The sequence below is a fragment of the Amblyomma americanum genome, chromosome 8 (genome assembly GCF_052857255.1).
Source record: "Amblyomma americanum isolate KBUSLIRL-KWMA chromosome 8, ASM5285725v1, whole genome shotgun sequence".
NCBI classification, from domain to species: Eukaryota; Metazoa; Arthropoda; class Arachnida; order Ixodida; family Ixodidae; genus Amblyomma; species Amblyomma americanum.
The window spans coordinates 26,443,730-26,465,917 of NC_135504.1; the positions used below are offsets into that span (position 1 = coordinate 26,443,730).

At 47.3% G+C, this 22,188-nt stretch overlaps 1 protein-coding gene across 8 annotated transcripts in view; it reads left to right on the forward strand.

Moving 5' to 3' along the window:
• Positions 1-21,491, forward strand: part of LOC144101185 (uncharacterized) — a 48,002-nt gene extending 26,511 nt beyond the window's left edge. For 2 of the 8 annotated variants that reach the window (XM_077634239.1, XM_077634238.1), the window contains exons 2-7: positions 9,281-9,366; positions 13,398-13,767; positions 14,833-14,906; positions 18,539-18,653; positions 18,797-18,849; positions 20,492-21,491. In XM_077634239.1, coding sequence (XP_077490365.1) covers positions 9,300-9,366; positions 13,398-13,767; positions 14,833-14,906; positions 18,539-18,653; positions 18,797-18,849; positions 20,492-20,760 — 948 coding nt within the window. In that variant the 5' untranslated portion in view covers positions 9,281-9,299 and the 3' untranslated portion in view covers positions 20,761-21,491. Of the gene's footprint in view, positions 1-9,280; positions 9,423-11,456; positions 11,679-13,397; positions 13,768-14,832; positions 14,907-18,538; positions 18,654-18,796; positions 18,850-20,491 lie in introns of those variants that run through there. The other 6 variants (XM_077634241.1, XM_077634236.1, XM_077634240.1 and 3 more) reach the window with 5 other exon arrangements.
• The last annotated feature ends 697 nt before the right edge of the window (positions 21,492-22,188 follow it).

Sequence of the window (22,188 nt, forward strand, 5' to 3'; positions counted from 1 at the left end):
ACGGAGGCGAAATGCAAAGGTGCCCGTGTGCTGTGTGATGTCAGTGCGCGTTAAAGATCCCCAGTTGGTCGAAATTATTCCGGAGCCATCCACTATGGCACCTCTTTCTTCCTTTCTTCTTTCACTCCCTCCTTTCTCTCTTCCCTTACGGCGCGGTTCAGGTGTCCAACAATATATGTGAGGAAGATACTGCGTCACTTCCTTTCCCCAAAGACAAATTTTCATTTTCAGTTTGGATACGAACAAGCCATTTACAAGAAGCGTGCACTAAATGCTATAGCATTCTTCTCGCAATTTCTAAAACGTTGGTAGATGGTCCGAAACATTCCAGGCTCTAATTGCTGCGTTGTAAGCATCAGCTGCGTTTTTTCCATTCTGTTTCATTTGTGAAAAATAAACTAGAAACATAAATTTGCGTTCTTGTTTGGTATTTTCACCCGCCGCGGTGGCTCAGTGGTTAGGGCTCTGGGCTACTGATCCGGAGTACCCGGGTTCGAACCCGACCACGGCGACCGCGTTTTGATGGAGGCGAAACGCAAAGGCGCCCGTGTACTGTGCGATGTCTGTGCACGTTAAAGATCCCCAGGTGGTCCAAATGATTCCGGAGCCCTCCACTACGGCACCTCTTTCTTCATTTCTTCTTTCACTCCTCCTTTATTTCTTGCCTTACGGCGCAGTTCAGGTGTCCGCTGAGATGTGAGACAAATACTGCGCCATAAATTTCTTTTCCCCCAAAACCAGTTTTTTGTGTTTTTAATTCGTGACCTAGAGGTGAACAAAAAATTTTTGTATTCATTTCTGAATTGCACGTGTGCGTGTCTCACGTTTAACGTTCCAACCTTTGACGTACCATCTCTCGGGCTAGTGTGCTATGTGTATACGAAAACGACAGAAGTAATGTGCACACGGCTGTCCGCTCTGGCAAGCCCCATCGCTGTGGCAGGTGTGGCTGGTGGGCAAGCTCGCCTTTTCCTCCTTTATTCTTGCATTTTGAGGCCTCGTGTACATTTAAAAGTTGTCTGGCCGGTGTCTCAGACACCCTCCCGCCCCCTTTCCGACACACCCTCTAGAAAGTGTTATGAAAAAAAATGGGCACGCCGATTTGAGCAAAATTTTTTTAAAGGGTGTACGCTTGCCTGACAACTACAAAACAGTGGTGTTTGGCGGTTGCAATAACTGCGTCGTTTATTCATGTATGTATCAAGGGACGTTTCTTGATATACTGCTAAACCTGTCAAGACCAGAGCTCTAAAACGGTCGTTCTGGTGTACCGCCTATTCGTAGTTTGCGTGTTTGAGTATGTCCGTGTGCCTACTTCGCGGAAACCAAGAACACAATCTTTAAAAAGGTTTTATTTGAAATCTTCTATACAAACCTCACACATTGAACAGAGGCTGTCGTTTGCAAGCGCTCGTGTGTGCATTCACCTTTCCCAGTCCTCCTCTGTTTGCGCTCAAGTTTAACAATGAAGAACCGTTAGCATCATTAGCGCTCACTTGGACAAAGTATGCATTTCGACACCAAAAAATGCGTTGGTATGCTCATCGCTGTGCGCTCCATCCTGCGCGACACGCCACAGGCTCTCCGAGCTTAAGGCGGAATTGAGTTTAAAATATATCATCTTTTACTGCGTTAGCACTATAGCTCATGTTGCTGCAAAGGCGGTTGTTGGCGTTGTGACAGGAGCGAAGGAGTGCGAGAGAGAAATGAGAGGGGGAGAGGAAGATGCGTGCAGCAGTAGCGCCCCTGGCGAGAGCGACACGAACTAGCGCTCGCGTCGGAGCTAGCGAAGGAATGCGAGAGGATAAGGACGATCCTCCTATGGGCCCTATTTATTTCTCAGCAAGGAGACGCCATGGCTAGGGCCCTTCCCGGCGCGCGAGACACTTGTGCTTGCGGCAGCTTTCGCACTCGGTCGTGTTCTAGCATATGCTATGAAGACTCCCGATTCTTTTGACTAGCGATGCGGCAGCAGCCAGGCGTACAGCCGATGTCGAAGCGCGGCGAAAAAGGCGCCAAAATCTAGCATTTCGCGCGGTTGAAGCGGAGGCTGCATAACGGAGGAAACAGCAACAACACCCTTTAGTGCAGCAGAAACGGCGCCAAACCCCTGATGCACGAGGATCTCATCCTGAAGAAGAACAAAGTCGTACTCCTGACGCAGAAGCTCCGCTTCACATTGTTTGATACCCTCTTGATCTTTAGATTTCATTTTTTTTTTACAAAGCAAAAGCTGCTGTATTGGGCGACTGGAGGTGGGGAATGGGAAGAGGACTGCTAAAGGCATGTAAACGGCGTTATCCTCGACAGCATCACGTCTTTCTTCGAGATTCTGTCACGCACTGATGAGCCTTGAACTTGTGTGTGGGTAAAATGCAGCGATCCATTTTGTGCCGATAAGTTCCAGCCTTATCGTCAGCCGCGCCAACTGTCAGTTCGGGGCAGTTGCGTGGATACCGTTGGGCAAATGATGAAGGCGGAAATAATCAAGAATAAATAAAGAATACGGAAGCATAGAATCCAGGCCACGCTCGCTACCCGCCGTATGTATACCACTCAAGGGCTGTTCGCCGCGTTAATTAAGAGGGTTCATGTCTTTGGCGATGATTAGGACGGAAGCTATCGAATTCTCGGTACGCAAGTTCGTGCGATAGAATAAAGTGACTACCTGTCTCTCTGCCCTTTGTAAAGTGCGGAAGTTATTAATCGTTTCCTGCCGAAAGTATATTCTGCAGATACAGTCGCACTGAAGTGAGGTACAGGGTATCTCTATTCCAGTTTTAGTTTGTTCCTCACACAAGTACCATTGCTCTCGTGTAAAAGAAGCTAGTTGCTTCCGTGGCAGTTTATCGGAAGTTTAATATCCTCATTCCATCCGTCACGTCGTGCAACTAGCATGGGTATAGTGCATGACTTTTGCTGCGAGAAAGGACACGGAATCACCACGGGCATCATGCATGTCAGGGGAAGTAAATTGCCTCAAAACACCAATTCATTCATTCATTCATTCATTCATTCATTCATTCATTCATTCATTCATTCATTCATTCATTCATTCATTCATTCAAAGTGGCTGCTTTAGATGTGTGTCTAAAGCTTGCAGTGCCAAGAGTTTGGGACTGTGTGAAGTGGCGGCAAAAACATTTCTGCTCCTGTTTCTCGGCCCCGCCGCGGTGGCTCAGTGGTTAGGGCGCTCGACTACTGACCCGGAGTTCCCGGGCTCGAACCCGACCGCGGCGGCTGCGTTTTTATGGAGGCAAAACGCTAAGGCGCCCGTGTGCTGTGCGATGTCAGTGCACGTTAAAGATCCCCAGGTGGTCGAAATTATTCCGGAGCCCTCCACTACGGCACCTCCTTCTTCCTTTCTTCTTTCACTCCCTCCTTTATCCCTTCCCTTACGGCGCAGTTCACGTGTCCAACGATATATGAGACAGATACTGCGCCATTTCCTTTTCTCCAAAAAACCAATTATTATTATTATTACTCCTGTTTCTCGTGCAAGTCGGCATGCAAGCCGCAACCTTCAAACTTTTCTCAATTTCTTCCTTGATCGGGTGTTCGCCTTTCTCGTTCATTGCTCACTCTTTTCAACAGAAGGAAAACAAACAAGCCGTCTCTTGATTGGAACGGCGAATTTCATCCCCTTTGTTCCCCTAAAACAGTACGCGACGTGAGAATAGACTGCACGTGTGTTCCTGCTCGCTTAGCACAGCCGCAAGAATGGTTACACGATTTTCGCTCTCCAATCATGAGATGTCGTTCACCTGCCCGCAGCTGCACCTGTTTTAAAAGTCCGGATACGGCGCAAGGGGCATTGACTGGGAGTATCGGAATGCAGGCACGAAAAGAGGCTCGCGTTATTCGTCGAAATGTTTACACTATCCGAGCAACAGGAATACATGTTTACTTCCTTTACTTATTTCCAAGCCGGTGTCGTCTATACAGTGATGTTACTATGCATCGCATTGTTTTGTGCTCTCTCTGCCAGTGAAGACTTTTCGAGCTCGTCTGCAGTTCACAGCCCTGACTGTAGAGTCGCACTATCATGCTGGCATTGTTTAGTTGTTAATAATTGTTCTTTTTTTTTGGGGGGGGGGAAGGAAATGGCGCGGTATCTGTCTCATATATCGTTGGACACCTGAACCGCGCCGTAAGGGAAGGGATAAAGGAGGGAGTGAAAGAAGAAAGGGAGAGAGAGAGAGGTGCCGTAGTGGAGGGCTCCGGAATAATTTCGACCACCTGGGGATCTTTAACGTGCACTCACATCGCGCAGCACACGGGCGCCTTAGCGTTTCGCCTCCATAAAAACGCAGCCGCCGCGGTCGGGTTCGAGCCCGGGAACTCCGGGTCAGTAGTCGAGCGCCCTAACCACTGAGCCACCGCGGCGGGCTAGATTAGTTGTTCGTCGTTGAGGTTTTCTCACCGCTGGCATGCGATGTAGCCTGGGCGCCAAAGTAAATCTAGTAGCGCCGTGACTGCAGACGCTGGTGAAGCCAATGCGTCCTCCTCTTCCTGCGATATCAAACACGCAAGTCAGGGAAGCCGAACCGTGTTCGACGCTGAAGCTTGTATACCGGCTTCTGACGCACATGTCAGCCAGTGCCTCGCGGCGACTGATGGTCCCTTTTTTCTCTCGGTTAGCACCCTGTTAAGCGCGCCATTTTATGCGTGCTATTTGGGGACATAGGAGGCAAAAATAGCAAATTGTGAATGTCGCCGCTAAAAGCTCAAGTTTGTGTCTACTATACCTCAACAGCTTGGTGCGGTGCGCTAAATGACTGAATTGGGTGTAAACGCTCGCTCATATGCAAGCGACTGTGAGCGAATTCAGCCACTGAGCGGCAAAAAAATTTCCAGCTTTTGGAACCTCGTCGCTCTGGCCGCGACGGCTTGGCGGCGGCAGAAATCGCGAGCGTTTTCGCTTGCATGCGAAACAGGCTCAAGTGAGCCACAGAGCGAGCGAGAAAACGGCAGAATAAGTGTGAAAGAACGAGCGAGCGAGTGAGTGAGTGAGTGAGTGAGTGAGTGAGTGCTTGGAGTGAGTGAGTGAGTGAGTGAGTGAGTGAGTGAGTGAGTGCTTGGAGTGAGTGAGTGAATGAGTGAGTGCTTGGAGTGAGTGAATGAGTGAGTGAGTGAGTGGGTGAGTGAGTGCTTGGAGTGAGTGAGTGAGAGTGAGTGAGTGCTTGGAGTGAGTGAGTGAGTGCTTGGAGTGAGTGAGTGAGTGAATGAGTGCTTGGAGTGAGTGAGTGAGTGAGTGAGTGAGTGAGTGAGTGAGTGAGTGAGTGAGTTAGTGAGTGAGTGAGCGAGCGAGCGAGCGAGCGAGCGAGTGAGTCAAACGGATATTGCGACAGTGAGTATAGCCTAGCGAATCATGATAGAAGCCCCATTAACTCAGTAGATTCATGTCCATCTCGTATGCCTTCCCGTCAGCCAATTCACTCCTTCTATACCGCCTCGGCCCTTCCGCCGCATAAAAAAGATTCCTCTGACGTGGTCCACGCTTCGGCTGATGAGTTCGCGAGTGTTAGTTCTTCGGACCGGCGCGCTCAGAAGTGCCAACGGCAGCGCGATACATGCGTATACACCCGCTGCGCAGCAGCAGTGTTCCGTTTGCTGTATATACCTTCCGGGCCTTGATTTGCCGCCAGGTGGGCGCGCTCTGGATGGCGCTGTCCGACGTGCGATGCGCGACTCTGCAGCCGGCCAGTGTCGAGATCAAGGCTGATCGGATCGCCTGCGTCTGTGTACGCGCGCGCGGCGTATAACGTCGTCGGCGTGGCCGCTATGCTCACGAGCAGGCGCTTGTTTGCGCGTCCCAATTGTCCTTCGTCTGTGCGTGCACTGCAGTCCAAAGCAATAACGTTAAGGGAGTCGATGGTTAGAAGAAACGCAATGCTCACCGCAACATCATACCCAACAATTGTGGACAAAAGCATTTTTGAACGGGGAGGAGTTTATTCACGCAATTTTTTTTTCATTTGCTGTAATATTTCGCTATAACGATCAATATACCCGCAGATCACCCGACGGCAGTCTTGTACCTTTTTCTATTAACGTTTTTGCTATCGTCAAAATCGTTCCCCATTGGTTTTCTATGGCAGTCTTGACTGTTCGATGCAGTCGATGGAAACACTTTGAAAGAAAGATTGTGCTACCTATTAGAAGAATGGACCATTACTTTTAACATTTCCATAAGAAAGACTTTCAATTTGTCTTTCAAAGTTTCAGTTTTCAAAATGTTTGTCTGAGAATGCTGGACACGTTATTGTAAGCTTCCACTATAAAAATCAACATATCCACAGATCTCCCGTTGTGAGGCTTTCAATTTTTTTGCTATTAACGTTTTTCCATATCTTGGACAGCCGTCGCCGTAGCTCGGTTGGCAGAGCACCGGACGCGATATTCGGAGGTCGTGAGTTCGGATCCCACCGGAGGCATGGTTGTTTTTTCTCCTGCTTTATAAGTAATTTTCTTTAAGCGATAGATAAATCGAAGTATCATTATCCCACTGCTCAGCCCTACACATAAAAAAAAAATCAAACATTCCCCTATGCACCTTTGTTTCGGTGATTGTTGGCTCCCTTCATAAGTTTGTCAAACGAGCCGCTCATTTCCTTTACCTTGTCTGCTAATATATATATATATATATATATATATATATATATATATATATATATATATATATATATATATATATATATATATATATATATATACACTCTCAAGGTTCTCTTACACGCAAAACATAAGTACCCACGAAAGCAGCAGAGTGGACAGCCGTCGCCGTAGCTCAGTTGGTAAGAGCACCGGACGCGATATTCGGAGGTCGTGGGTTCGGATCCCACCGGCGGCATGGTTGTTTTTTCTGCTGGTTTATAAGTAATTTTCTTTAAAAAAACAATTGATTGGCATTAGAAATTTTAAAAAATAGAAAAACATTCCCCTATGCACCTTGCTTTTGGTGACTGTTGGCTTCCTTAATATATATATATATATATATATATATATATATATATATATATATATATATATATATATATATATATATATATATATATATATATATATATATATATATATATATATATATATATATATATATATATATATATATTGAACGAAATCTCACGTCACGAACTTGACAGATATCTAGGAAACGTTGTCTAAAAAAATGCTGATCGCAAGTGTGAATAATTGAGCTTATCAATGCGACATACGTTATAAATAAAGCGTAGTGAGAGTGGCGTGCTAGCTCAAAAAAAAAATCTAAACTGTCGAAAAAAAAATGGGATCTTTCTACCTGGACCTTCTTCGTACCCCGTATGTGTCGCTTCGGTGCATGAAAAACTGGCGATCATTAATGACAACCTACATGAGGCAATCACTGTTTTGCCTGCGTGGTTCTTGTTCGCTTCCTGTCCCCTCTTGTGCTGTGCCTCGTTTTTATCAAGCAAATGTGCTGCCTTTTATGAACTCCTGAGAATTCATGGTCGAACCAAGAACTTTGGAATGCGTGAAACAATTCTGCAGCAGTGCGGGCGACTGTTTTCTGATTATTTTTCCCCTTTTGGCATTACGAGTTGATTTAACTAACTGTGATGCTCTCAGTTATTTCACCCGCATTGAAGAAACGGCGGAAATTATGCTATATGATTCAATGTGTTACCACGGCCATAGTCCTCATTTTACGATGATTTTTTCACCTTTAGACATTGCTAAACAATTCGACGCAGAAGTTTCAGCTCATCGAATGCACCGGAAACACGCCTGAAACGTCATTTCCTTCTTATGTCCATGCCGGATTTATATGCTGTCCTAATGGATGAATGGAAAACTCTATTAGGCAACCTAGTTTGGTCGCTTTAAGGTCTCAGACTTGACCTTCTCTGCCTCGACTTCTCTCTGGTTCTCCTTAGTGCGTATTTCCTTTTTCTCACTATCAGCTTGCAAGTTCTTCTGCGGCATGCTTTTGCACTTCAGCTGCGTCAAAGTCGTGGCTTCAGGCGTTGTAACTCAGGGCAGCCTTTGAAATAGGCCTAGATCATATAGTGGACGTATGAACTCCTTTTATGTACAGTGCCCGTCATGCGGCAAAGCACGAACCAAATCGACAAAATATGTTTACTTTAGGACTGGGAAGCGCAGATAGACATGCTCGCGAAAGTGGCTTAGACGAGTGGTTTTGCCGCCGTGGCTCGACCATACGTTTAGTTTCCCTCAAATTTACCCCAGGAAATTTCGTTACTAGTAAACAAAATCAAGGCACACATTAGAACCTTCGCCAGTTAGCTTAACCCGTCAAAAACTACTGAACTTAAGAAAAACGAAGTTGCAATGCTTACACTCAGTCTGAGATGTTGGTATTGTTAAATTCGCTGCTTTCTGGCCATTGCATTCACGACTTCTCTTTATATTCATGTGAAAGCACGCCATTTTCCATTGAATTTTTGTGCAACAGTTATTGTTCCACAAAAAAAATAACAAAACATAACGCCCGATATGGTTTGCTATAAAACTCATAATGTTAACATTATGAGTTTAACATTATCAGTTTTACAGCAAAACATACCTGTCGTTATGTTTTATTTCCTTTTTTTGCCCAGTTTGAAAATAATCACTCTTCAAAAGCCCAACTTCGCAACACTTCTCTAATAGACTCTAAACAGAAACGAGTAAAAATCGAGTAATTTGTCCTCTAGGGCACTCCCTTTTTTGAGGACAGTTTCCTCCCCTTTTACTCCCATATAGACGTATTCGTGTTTAGAGTGCAGCCCAACATCTGCGTGAAGCGTCTCCAGTGTGCGATAGCATTTCAGCCACGGCGTATGAAGGACGCCGTATGGGGGAGGGGGGGGGGGTAGTTTCGGTGTCAGAACACCCCCTAAATTTTCTAAACGCTGCATCCCCATCCCCCCTCCTTTCAGCCTTTTTTTCGCCCACGCTATTTACACATAGCATCGATATACTAAAATGTAAAAATGAAAAAAGAGTGACCGTTTGTTCACAAAAATGGTTCCTATTCTAAAAGCCAGATGGCGCCACTACGCTGAAGTTATCGTTGCGTCTCCTGAACTAAATATGCGGATGCAAGAGAGTAAATTCCCGCAAAACGCAAACGACGAAAATTTTGTTTGGGCGCTTGCTTTCTTTCTTTTATTTTTTTTTACCGGCGGCGTATATAATACCCCGTGAAAAATATTTCTGGCTATGCCACTGACGGCGTATACCACGCCTCTGAAGGTCTCCACACGCATTTATTCGCCGTGTTTTCTTTTTCCAGATATGTGCACGGCACGTGTATGCAAGTAATGCACAGAGTCAAAGGATTCCTCCTGAATTTATTCCCCTCGCGGAAACGCAAAGAATGTACGTAGTTCCCTGCACACGTGCAGCATTATTGGGGGCGTACTTCCGTGCATGCTGTAAGTGAATTGGCCTTCTGTATTCCGTCCTGCATGCCTTACTATTACGTATTGTTCGATCCTGTTTTTAATACCAAAGCATTTCTCGTCTCACGAGCGGTGTGGACAGGACGTATCACCACGGGCTGTGGACAGAGCGTGTACTCATGAACTGCCGATCATCCAGTACGAAAGTAATTATGATTTGTAATGAATAATTATGATTGAATGGAAAGTTTAAAGGACCGAATTACTAAATAAAATAATTAAATAACAAGGCAAATAATTTCGCTAATTACTCCGAGTAATTCACGAAATTGGCGAATTACTAGTAATTCTTTCAGAACTGTACAAATAAAAATAGTGAAATTAATTGATTAATTTATAACGCAAGTAATTGATTAATAATAACTAATGTACTTGCGATTAAATATTAATGAAATAGCTGGCGATTAATTACCAAATCAATTGACTGGTTAGTTCATTACCCCATTAGCCAATTAACAGCAACGATTATTAAGTGACAAAGGAGGCAACGGAACTCGGAAATTGTGTCGTCGGTCATAAAATTCACCCGTTGGCTGGAGGGAACTGACAGCACCAGATCGGAGCATTCCCTTTGGATGGAAGGCTGTGACGTCAAAAAACGGGAGCATCCCCTATGGGTTGGCTGGAAGAATTTGACGTAGACAGACCGGAACTGACGCCACTTCCGGTAAAGGCATCGACTGCAACTGATGCTACCACACTGGCAACACATAAATGAATTAGGCGTCCCTGTGAATATTTCTTCTCTCCTTATAAACTGACACACCAGTAGCCTACTTCAGCGTAAACGCATCTGCACTGTCGTTTTGATTGCATTTCACGCTCATTCTTGATTTTCTTGCAATTAACGGAATGCCCTGTTAGGGCGCTCGACTACTGATCCGGAGTTCCCGGGTTCGAACCCGACCGCGGCGGCTGCGTTTTTATGGAGGAAAAACGCTAAGGCGCCCGTGTGCTGTGCGATGTCAGTGCACGTTAAAGATCCCCAGGTGGTCGAAATTATTCCGGAGCCCTCCACTACGGCACCTCTCTCTTCCTTTCTTCTTTCACTCCCTCCTTTACCCTTCCCTTCGGCTCGGTTTAGGTGTCCAAAGATATATGAGACAGATACTGCGCCATTTCCTTTCCCCCAAAAAACCAATTATATACGTAATGCCCCATGTCTAGCGGACAAGATTACAACGATGCTCCCGAAGGTCATCAAGCGTACAACTTGTAAGACTCCCGAGTCATAATTGGGCAGTCTCCTATAGCATGTTTTCGAAACCTTCCGACCGTGGGCACGCAGATGACGGAACACCCCTTCTCTGTACTGCTGCAATCCGGTTCAGGGAGTTCGCGATAGTGCTTAGACCGCGCTACCGCTCAGTAAACAGCAGTCCTAAGGTCCGGGAAGCGCGCATTGGAAAGGTCTGTATTAGGCGCACACATCGCTTGAATGGAGTCGAGTACTTGCCGAGTCTTGAAGCTCTAATTGCCTCTCACCCAGTATAGTACGTGCAACTGCCAAATGGTACGCGACAATGTGCGCAGCTGTAGATTTCAAAACGATCCCCGTTCTGTTTTCCTTTTTTCTTCTTCACTCTTAAAACACGGTGCATATATTAGTAGCTATATACGCAGGGGGCCAAGAGCTATGGCATGGTCCCGAATATGACGTCGTTGATAAGTTTTGGCGACGTCACAGCTGCTCCCCACGAGAAAAACCGTTTGACATTTAGCAGGCCGGTAGATTGGCTTGTCCACCGTTCTTTTCATTTTATTCCGCATTGTAATAGCAGCAAGGTGCACAGACGTCGGTGACACGCAGCGTACAGAGGTGTGCACGTATGTACCGGCAGTATACACACGTACGAGAGCGCGGCACACAGAGAGGAGTTTCAAAAATTTAAAAAGTATGACGTTCGGAAAAGGTAGGGACAACATTTCTTTCTGCCCGCGTCAATCAGCCTTGAAAAGCTGGAGGGAAGGAAAAAGCAATTTAGTCGATAGCTGCACCGCGTCCCGTGCTTTTTAAAGGTACGGGCGAGACTGCGCTGCTGCTGTCGAGTGGGCCTCACGTTGTTCGCGGTGCTCGACGGCTGCGCCTGCCCTTCTGCGCATGCGCATAGCGTTTCACTTGGCGCGGCTCCCGTGATGTCATGTCCAGGTTGGTTGGATGCGCACTCAGCGTTGTTTTCGTAAAGAGGTTCTCTGTGTGCCGTACCGGTGACTGCACTCCGTTGCACGGTGTGTATTCCTTCCGTCCAGCGCAATATAATATAAATAGGACTACAGTGCAATGCAGCCTCCACACGCATTTATTTGCAGTGTTTTCTTTTTCCAGCCGAGGACTGTCGTTGATGAACCGTATTCTATTGGTCCAGGCAAATCGCAGCGTCTTTTCCCTTCGTATTTTCATTCCCTCTTTCTTCATGTTTCGCAATGCTAACAATATTAATAGTTAGAATAAGGAGCACAATAGTCCTGTGCTCACTGATTGTCGCTAACAGCAGCGGTGCCGTCCCAATGAACACTGAAACCTCCTTGGATGTCCTGTGGATGTTCGGGACGTCCATGGGACGTCCAAGAGAGTTCCGGTGCCTATTGGTGTCTGGCGTGGCAGTTCGTTGGCGGCAACCGGATGCAGTGTGTCACTATCCCAATCCTATCGAAGTGTGAGCCATGTGCTGTGATCACCAAACTCTTAGACTGGGCGGGCAGATATGAGGAACGCTCGCGGGCGCCGGGGGAAGAGATGTAGGAGAAGGGGAAGACTGAGGGAGAGAGTGCCGCAGTGGAGGGTTAATTTCGACTACCGGCGTTCTTCAACGTGCATCGACATCGCACAGCACACGGGCGTAATGTTTTTTTTTTTATTATTATTTCGAGAAGCTGCCATGTGGCATAGGACGGGGATGTCAATTTCGCATCCATCGAAGCGCTGCCCGCCGAGGCCGTTATTTTATTGCGCGATCTTGGGACGCCAGATCCTCCGAGTGTCCACGGCGGGTTCCCGTACGAGAGAACACTCCTTGAGTGAGCGACGAGCGAGTGCTGGTCAGCAGTGCTGGCCAACGAAATCGGAGCCTTCAGTCAGGAAGTTCGTTGGCGTAAAAAATGTGGTTGCGAGCTTCACACTAAGAGTAGTTGATGATGCTTGCATGCCGCGCCCTGCGGTCGTGACCGCGTCAGATGTGCTCGCCAGAACTCCTTAAAAAAATAGCTGCGTAGAGAATATATGGTAGAGGAAGGGGAGGCGGATGGTTTCTTGATACACACAAATTGAACTACAGAGTGGGGAAAGCCTCAGGGTGCTTGCCAACGTTTTGACAAGAGGACTTGTCTTTGTCTGGGCAAAGCGTTCATCATTGGCGGTGTTTAAATCGGGCCTTCACTCCGAGGAGAAAGGCCCCTCGCCTGGCCTTCTGCGTTAAAACTATGCTAAAACCCTATCATTTTTTAGGTTTCTCTTTCTGTTTTGGACCTGAAGGTTTTATTTATTGAAGCGAAAAGCATTCACTTCGCCAAGTAAAGCAGTTGTCGCGTAGGCCGGAAAATGACCTTCAGCAACCTTCAGCCCAACCACGTTAGCCGTGTATGACCCTATGTGGTACAGTTATGGTGTCGAACCCTTGAGCCCTGACCTTGACCCATCACATTTAGTTGACCGTTTGACCTTTGACCTTAAGAACATCCGATGGGGTGATGTGAAGCCACGTGATGACATCCGATGAGGGTGTCGTAGGACCATGTGATACCACGTCACAGCCACGTGGTCGTGTGGGTGTATATATAGAACGGCTGTCGCGAGTGTGTGTGTAGCAGAGCTGCCATGGACGAGCCCCAGACGCTTAGCAAGCGTGCTTGCTCTTCGCTGAATTCCAAGGTTAGCCAAGTTAAGCCACTGCCAATTTTTTTTGCATTCGATTAATGTAATTGTATCCTGTGTTTGCTTCTTCTTGGCAGCCGCCGGGCCTCCTGAGCGGCCAGTTCGACGACGCCGTGCCTCGGCCGAGCCGCCGCCTTCGGCCATTGTAGCCGTGATCGACCACGGCATCCCGCCCAGGTCTCCGCCGCTGCTGCACCAGCAGAGCCGCCCTTCGTCGTCGTCGAGCGACCCGTTCCGCTTCCGAGAGATGGACCTCCTCACCGAAATGGGCGTGGCGTACGCCCGCCAGGTGCGCAACGTCCGGCGCGCGGCGCTGGCCGACACCAGCGCCCTTCGCCAGTTCTCGACGCCCGGCCGCAAGGCGGTAGAGGAAGTGGAAGAGGGCCTGTTCCAGGTTCAGAGGATGCACAGCCACCTGGTGGCCAGGGCAAACCACCTCGTCTACAGGTGGGTCGCACTCGACCCTCTTACCTTGTGATCGGCTGTGTGCTGTCACCACAATGGGCACTGGAACTCCGTTGGACGTCCTGTGGACATCCTCAACGTCCGAAGAATGTCCATGGAGGTTTTAATGCCTATTGGGATGAGAACAGACCGACAGTACCATCTCCTTCATATCAGAGCGGCGATATTTGTCTCCTAGTTTTTAATTGCTCACATGCCTTCTATGAATCCACTCCGCCACTTTCGTGACCTGCTGCGGCGGCCTGGTGGCTAGGGCGTTCGGCCGCTGCGCTCAAAGGCGCGGGATCGAGCCCCAGCAGCGGTGGCGTGTCAGTATACGTTAGAGAACCCGAGGTGGCAGAAACTATGTCGGACACTTCCATTACGTACTCCGTCTTCCATCACCCCTGACAGTGGAGAGAGACTTACAGCTCTCCACTTCGCCACCTACCAACCGAGGGGCTCGGACAGATGGACGGACGGACACATTTTTCCGACATTGAGGCTCTAATGCTAACGCATTAAGAAAAGGGCGAACGAATTTGGGTGCACTTTTGCCAGCTTATTAGCATTCGTAACAGTGCAACCAGCGGACACAAGCCTACATTGTAGCAAAGAGGATCGAGGCTTTAATTTTCCTCAGTGCTTCGGAAATTAAATTTCGCCAAAGCTCATTTTTATCGCGTTTCCGGACCCGAGCTATCATATCTTGAACACTAGAAAATATCGGTGGCACAATTTGACACTCTTCTTACTCTTCTAAAACACTTTTTCTAACTATTTAAAAGCCTTCAGCAAGCTTTCTTTAGCTTTATAGTGTGGTTTCGCAGCCCCTTCGAGCTTAATGATGTATTTAAATCAATCTACTGTATCTGCGGAAAGAGACGACCATGATATTACGCCCGTAGCGATATTGGCACCCCTTAAACATACAAAAAAAAGAAAGCATAGTCAACGCTTCCTCAGCTGTATCGCTATTCATGCATGGTGTTGGGAAAAACTATTCTTCAATAGCGTACAAGCAAGGCACCGCCACTCACGCGCACTTTAACAAAACACCTCACGCAGGTTGCAAGACGTGCTGCTCCAAGAGGAGTCTAACAGGCTAAGAAAGCAGATGCACTGGATCACATCGTTGCCACGTGAGTAAAAAACTTAAGCTGACGCAGTAACTAGACGGCATATGCTTCTAAAGCGAAGCGAAGTGTGCCGCCACTTCTAGCTTCGTCCTGGATGAGGACAGAGCAAAGGGGTAATTTCGACTCGACCGTACTCCGGTTTCGCTATCCGAATACATGAATAATGTAGAAATGCTGTCAGGAAACCATTACAACTACTGCTACCAAAGGACCGATACTGGCGAAGTTTACTGCGTTAACAAGAAACTCTAGTCTCAAGCTACTGTTGCCAACATATGCATTTTGGTGTACACTTTAAACGTGCGTAAAACATTGTCAAATGCCGAAAAAATCGTCTCTTCAACGCTAACCAGCAATTTCCTTTTAATATATACTGCAATAAGGTGTTTGTCTGGGCTAGTCGGTACATGGTACTAACTGAAGGCACAGCGCACAAATGAAGGGACTAAGCAAGAGACAAACACAGCGCTGACTTACGACTGAAAGGCTTTATTGTTCTATCGCCTAAGCGAGCATAAACGATCCCTAAAACCACCCCCAAAAGCAATTTAGTTATACATTGGCTTTCCTGTATAGAATACTGTATAAACATAAGGACCAACGTACGCGGGAAATCGTGGAAGCTCTTTTAATTAACCGGGGACTTGAAAACTGCGTCAGCAAACCTTCCGTCGCGCTAACATCAAAAGAAATTGACTATCTTAACAGTTCAGTTCGCTTGTGTAGGTTGCGATTGTGTGCTTTTGTTGTTGTGTGTTTTTTGACAATCATCACTGATGCTGTGCTTCTGTTTATTGTGCTCCCTTTCGCCTATTTATTGCGTGCGAGCAATAAAGCCTTTCAGTCATAAGTCAGCGCTGTGTTTGTCTCTTTCTTGTCCCGTCCTTCGTGCGTTGTGCCTTCAGTTAGTTTCTTTGAAAAATATAGAAAGGATTCCTGTAAAATACGCCAGCAATAGAAGAAAGGAAGGACAGGGAAGCAAGTAGGCCTAACGCCAGGTTGGCCACCCTACACAAGACCGATAAGTAACGGTAACTATAGTTCTAATGACTTGGCTACCTAGTGTGGCATATTCAAGCTCTACACAATGGGAATAATAATAATTGGTTTTGGTGGAAAGGAAATGGCGCAGTATCTGTCTCATGTATCGTTGGACACCTGAACCGCGCCGTAAGGGAAGGGATAAAGGAGGGAGTGAAAGAAGAGAGGAAGAAGGAGGTGCCGTAGTGGAGGGCTCCGGAATAATTTCGACCACCTGGGGATCTTTAACGTGCACTGACATCGCACAGCACACGGGCGCCCTAGCGTTTTTCCTCCATAAAAACGCAGCCGCCGCGGTCGGGTTCGAACCCGGGAACTCCGCATCAGTAGTCGAGCGCCCTAACCACTGAGCCACCGCGGCGGGTCAATGGGACAAAGACGAAGACAAAACAGAGGGCGCTCGCTTCCAGAAAGTTATCCTTTTTTTTACGGGGGGGGGGGGGGGGAGGTGGGGGGGGGGCAAAGACATGTCTATAGTTCGCCTACAAGTCTGTAGCGTTCTAGTAAACTGTGTGTTCTGTTGCTAAAACAGAAGACATTTAGACTTCACTGCACATGAAATTACGTGAGTTGCACGAGTTTTGCTTGGCTTTTTGTGCCTATACTGGTACAAGGTTAAATCAGACTCTGTTTTCTTTTCTATACACGCTCTAATAGGTAAAATTCAGGGAAGTCATCTTGGTGTGCAACAAAACGATGGTGAAAATATCGAAAATCTGCGGTTTTTGGCAGTGTCCTGAAAATAATTGTGAGCCTATATCAAATCTTGCTTCTGACAGATTTTAACATTTTTTTTTGAGTGGAACAAGCTGCATCATGCAAATTCGTTGAGTTTATGCTGAACAAAGGAAAATTTAAATAGATTTTTGGGGAAAGGAAATGGCGCAGTGTCTGTCTCACATATCGGCGGACACCTGAACCGCGCCGTAAGGGAAGGGATAAAGGAGGGAGCGAAAGAAGAAAGGAAGAGGTGCTTTAGTGGAGGGCTCCGGAATAATTTCGACCACCTGTGGATCTTTAACGTGCACTGGCATCGCACTGCACACGCGCGTCTTTGCGTTTTGCCCCTATTGAAATGCGGCCGCCGCGGTCGGGTTCGAACCCGGGTAAACAAAGGCATTATTAATTGGTTTTTGGGGGGAAGGAAATGGCGCAGTATCTGTCTCATATATCGTTGGACACCTGAACCGCGCCGTAAGGAAAGGGTAAAGGAGGGAGTCAAAGAAGAAAGGAAGAGAGAGGTGCCGTAGTAGAGGGCTCCGGAATAATTTCGACCACCTGGGGATCTTTAACGTGCACTGACATCGCACAGCACACGGGCGCCTGAGCGTTTTTCCTCCATAAAAACGCAGCCGCCACGGTCGGGTTCGTAAACAAAGGCAAACTTCGGTTTTTTGGTTTCCGACGTGCTCAAAGGGCGCAACCGAAACCGAAACCTCGTTTTGTCAGGTGGTAACGTTCAATCCAGTTTTCGACCCAGTGAGCCAATCGAATCCAAATATCTCTTCTGCGTCGCTTTGACTTGCGCGTGCGTTTTTCGTTGTCGGGTGCCGGATACTGGTGAGAACGTGCTTAGCGCGTGCCGCGAAGTCCGAAGCATTGGAAGCGTCAGCCATGATTCTGGAGGACTTGATATCCAGTAAGCTGCTGCTTACTCTGCTGACGCTCGACCAGATCAACAAGTTGATGCGGTACCTGATGGCGCAAGAAGAGGCGAGCAGCGACGACTCCTCGAGTCCCGAGCGACCACAGGGTTGGCGTCGCACGATGAGCGTGGACGACATCCTGGCAGAGCCTCTGCTCATGTCCACCATGACAAGCCGTCAAGTCGCAGATCTCATGTACATCAGGCTTATGCAAAGCAGCCTGCTCGACCAAGAGAGCAGCAGCAGCAGTAGTAGCAGCAGCACCAGTAGTAGCAGCAGCAGCAGTAGCTCCGACGAAGAAACAACTCGCGAAGGTGCCCGGATGCGCAGGCTCGTACGGCGCAGACCGCTTAGAAGCAGACAATCCATTCTTGCGTAAGATTTGAAGAAGCGGCCTTTTCATTCTCTCCCATTGAGCACGTTGCCGTCTCCTTGCCATCGCCGTCACTGTGAACTGGTTTTTTTCGTTGTCAGAATTTAGAAACTTGTCAAATGGCGTGTTATTATTGGCAGCACCTGATGAGAACCAATATTTTATGCCTTCAGTTGTGCCAAGCATTTTGTTGGTATCACGCTCGCACACTGTTAGGCTTGCTAAAAACTAGGTGAATGTTCGAGGTTTGCTGAAGAAAACGTTCGCTGGTTGTTTTCGAGCATGTGGTGCCTTTATGGTTTTCCGTTAAGTGGTAATATATTTCGCCAATGAGTGCACAACATTGCAGGCAGAGAGATCTTAGACAGTCTCTTTTTAGGTCAACAGTTGAGTTTTTGGTGCCCCACAGGGCCTATCAGTGTGACCTGTCTCTGCCAGTATGAGCCGTGCAGGTCAACTGTCAAAAGTGACGAGGTCGATGGTCGTCGGACAGTTGCATTTCTTTTTTCTCATTTTCACACTCTTCGCAGGTGCATTCCTTGTGAATTCCAGTTTCTTTTTCTTCTCCCTTCCAGCCGAGAAGCAGACGTCACAGGTTCGGGATCGGGAGCACGACCTGATAGTGAGGATAGTACGCATAGTGAACAAGAGGGACGCCATCCTGGCGGAACACAATGTCGAACAACGCAGGTATGTATCTTGCCATTCAGACTGGCACATTTGTATATCACTTACCATGGCAGAACGCTGCTTAATAAATCCCCATGGTATTATGTCTAATGCATCAGCTGGTCACGGCAGCAAGCATCACATAATCCTTGTTTTGTTTGCAGGGCTGCAAGCGAGCTGCGTCAGATGGAGAAGGAGTACCAGAGGTGGCGAAGAGGTGAGCAGTCGCATTTCTTGCAGAGAACGGTGACTGAGGCCTGGTATTTCACAGGGCCTCAAATTACGTCCACAGATGCATGAAAAGAACTTTGGAAATGGTCTTTGTGCTTTTTTCCCCTAGAATCAAGGGGAGAAGTCGGGCTAAAGTAGTATAGGAAAAAGATCTACACACTAAAACCCACAATCATTGCTGTGACAGAACAGCGTCGTCACTGCTTCATTTTAATTCACTGCTTTCACTGCTTCATAAATCAAGCCTGTAAGGCAACCCAGATGCTTCAAGGTAGGATATAGCACTGCGTTGGCAGCACAGTAGTGAGACTTGTTTCACAAGAACTAGAGGTGGCTGTGTCGATGGTGAACTATGCAGTAATATACCGGTGTTGCACAGGCACAGTCAGCAGCCGTTGAACGCTCTCTCCTTTGAGCTTGTGGGAGCCTGTGCGAGTAAAAACTTCACCGCTGCATGACATGAGCCCCTTGCCAAAGGGTTAACTCACTGGTGGTAGACAGCAGATTAGTCTTTTTTTTTTAGTGCACTAGCACTACATGCCTCACTAGCGAAACAGCCATCCTGTCCGTGGTTGAAGCCTGACAGTGGCAGGCTGCCCAGTGGGCAGGTAAAAAGGAGGAAAATCAGTTTCGCATCAGCTGCTGCCAACTGGAATGGAGGAAACCAGTTTTGCAGCAGCTGCAACTAAGTGTCACGTCAGCTGCATCAATGTGGGAAGAAGGAAATCGTTACACTAATTGCTTCCAAGATGAAACAGGTTCACAATTGCAACAGCTCAGTGGAAAGGAGGAAACCTGCGTCGTGCTGAAGCGAAAAAATGACGTGCCCTTAACACCACTTTAAATCTGTGTCATATGAAAGGAAAGAACATTTGTGCCATACCAGTTCTAGTCGCATGTTCAGATTGCAGCAGTCAGCAGGAAACCACACTATGCATGGAATGTAGCCGGTGTAGTCTGCCAACGAAGGTGCGCTAGTACAATCGCACCTTCGTCGCATTCAGATGAAGTTAGTAAATCAGTCATCATTTTCTTTTGGTCAAGGTTGTGATAAGCTTGCAAGTTTAGCACTGAAACCGTTGAATAAGCCTATGTTAGACTGGTCTGTAATGGCCGTGAGGTGCTATAGGCCAGGTAGCCTTGGCATTAAAGGTGCAATGGGAACAAAATCATCTAATTTGTATGAGTAAAAATCGATTGTATATGTCGTTTTAGCTATTTGGATATCTGTTCATCAACAAAAGACCCATTTGTTGTTGAGAAAATTTGATTTAGAAATGGAACATTTTTATCCTCCACACGATTAGACAATGTCAAGGCCGAAAAGGACTTCAAGATGACAATATCGGGGGCTCCGTGCCCTAAACATTTTCAGTCACTGTGGTTTGGTAGTGAAAACTGTTAGTCGTAGCCACAACTGCATTTCATTTTGTGCCCTTTCTAGCTTATAAAAGCACCATTTCCCAATGAAAATAGCCTCTCTGTTGAAATGCGGTAACCTGTCTATACAGGCCTGCTTCAACCTAATTTTTAGCCCAGTGAGCAGCTGTTGCCTGAAAAGCTGGTCTTGTCCTTCTTTATTTCTCTGCCCCGTCCCTTTTCTTTAACCCTGCACACCGCTAAAATAGACTTGGGCGATGAGGACCCCCCTTGGTCCATGGGCGAGTCGACGGAAACCTACGATCTTGGCACCCCTTTTCCAGAGTGGGCGCGGCCCCCCAGTGCTGTGACAGTCACCAGTGCAAAGAAGTCGGCCAGCAAGACGACGTTCAGCCCGTTCCGCACCTTCAAGAGGCGCGTGGCCAAGACCGTCGGCAAGGTGGCATCAAAGAAGAAGGGCAAGCGGCCGGCTCCGGCAATGTCGACAAGCACTGAGCTGTGTGCGGCAAAACTGTGATGTTGGCGACTGTGTGTGCTTGTTTGTGTGTGTGTGACGGCACAGTAAGGGAACTGTGGAAAGATCAATTACCTGGCACCAGCATGGTTTTTGCAGCTGAGTGTGTGCTGGAATGAATGATGTGTTGGCAGTGTAACACAAGCACACGAGGCTGCAAGGCAGCCCTGCATTGCATGCCGTAGTGCTACGGCATTGTCTGTGCTATGCACTCGTGTTTGTAAACTTCTCTCGTTGCAAGCTACCTTCGCAGCAGATTGTGTAAAGCCAGTCTAAAGCTTGTGAACACTGCCTTTTGCCACCCTGCCTAACCCACCAGGCTGCCTGCTGTGCCTGTGAGCACAAAATGGACACCAAGACGCCATTTATAGTTTATGATCCACCGCAAGTGCCGATGCTTGGCTGTTTACAAGTGGATGCAATGTTACCTGCGCAGTCGAATTTTATAGAATGCAGAACATGAATGCTGAGGCTGGACCGGAAGCACCTTAATGTTGCAACGCGTTCTCACTCTCTAGGCCTATTTATGTGGTATATGTGCGAGCTTTCTTCAAGCTGTGCCTGGAGATGTCACCTGACGCACGTGGACTTGCAGATTGCAGTGCCTCTTTTTGTGGGCTAGTCAGCAGCATACTTGCATGATGTTCACTTGCTTCCACCTTTGCCTTAATGTACGCATACGTGTGTGCAGTTGCATATTTGCCGGAGTATAAAAGTCATATTTAACATGTTGATTCTACAGCGCCATCTAGTCTGTGCACAGCCGCACTGCCATGATGAACAGTTCCACAAATTTAGGAACTATTAGTTATGCTGATTACTTCATGGCCAGTCACTGCTATACGTGTACAGTTTGGCATTCAAAGTTTACGGGATGCGGGTGTAGGAGGAAAGTTTCATTCATTGCATTCACATTCATTACACACCTGAAATGCCTGTAGTGATGTGCATTTCAAACTGCTGGTATCAATTCTATGCAACTTGGTTGCAAAACCGTGCTACTATAAATTTTTTAATGAGTACATGAATCCCGTAAAGTCTTGCTGCCGACCGTTTAAAATCCACAGGGGATTTGTTTTGTTTGTAGTTCTTTGGCAAAGGCACCAAAAGTCAGGTGTGTGTAGCTATTTTGTAAAAAAATTGTGCGGCTCCAGCTACAGCTGCACATACATAAACCATCACTGAAGCTTTTTAACTAGCTCGACAATTGTGTCCTTTAACCGACTTCTGAACAGTCACTGCCTGGAAATTGAGTTGTGCCTTTGGTGGCGCTGCTATGCATGTTCATTGTTGCGTAATCTAACCTGAAGGTGTCCAACATTGTGACCACAAAGTCCACAAGTTATGAGAGCAGCTAAAATCTGGCCCAATATATAGGTTAGTGCACGATTACGTTTCCTGAGTATGGCGTTAAGATTTTTTGATCCTGCA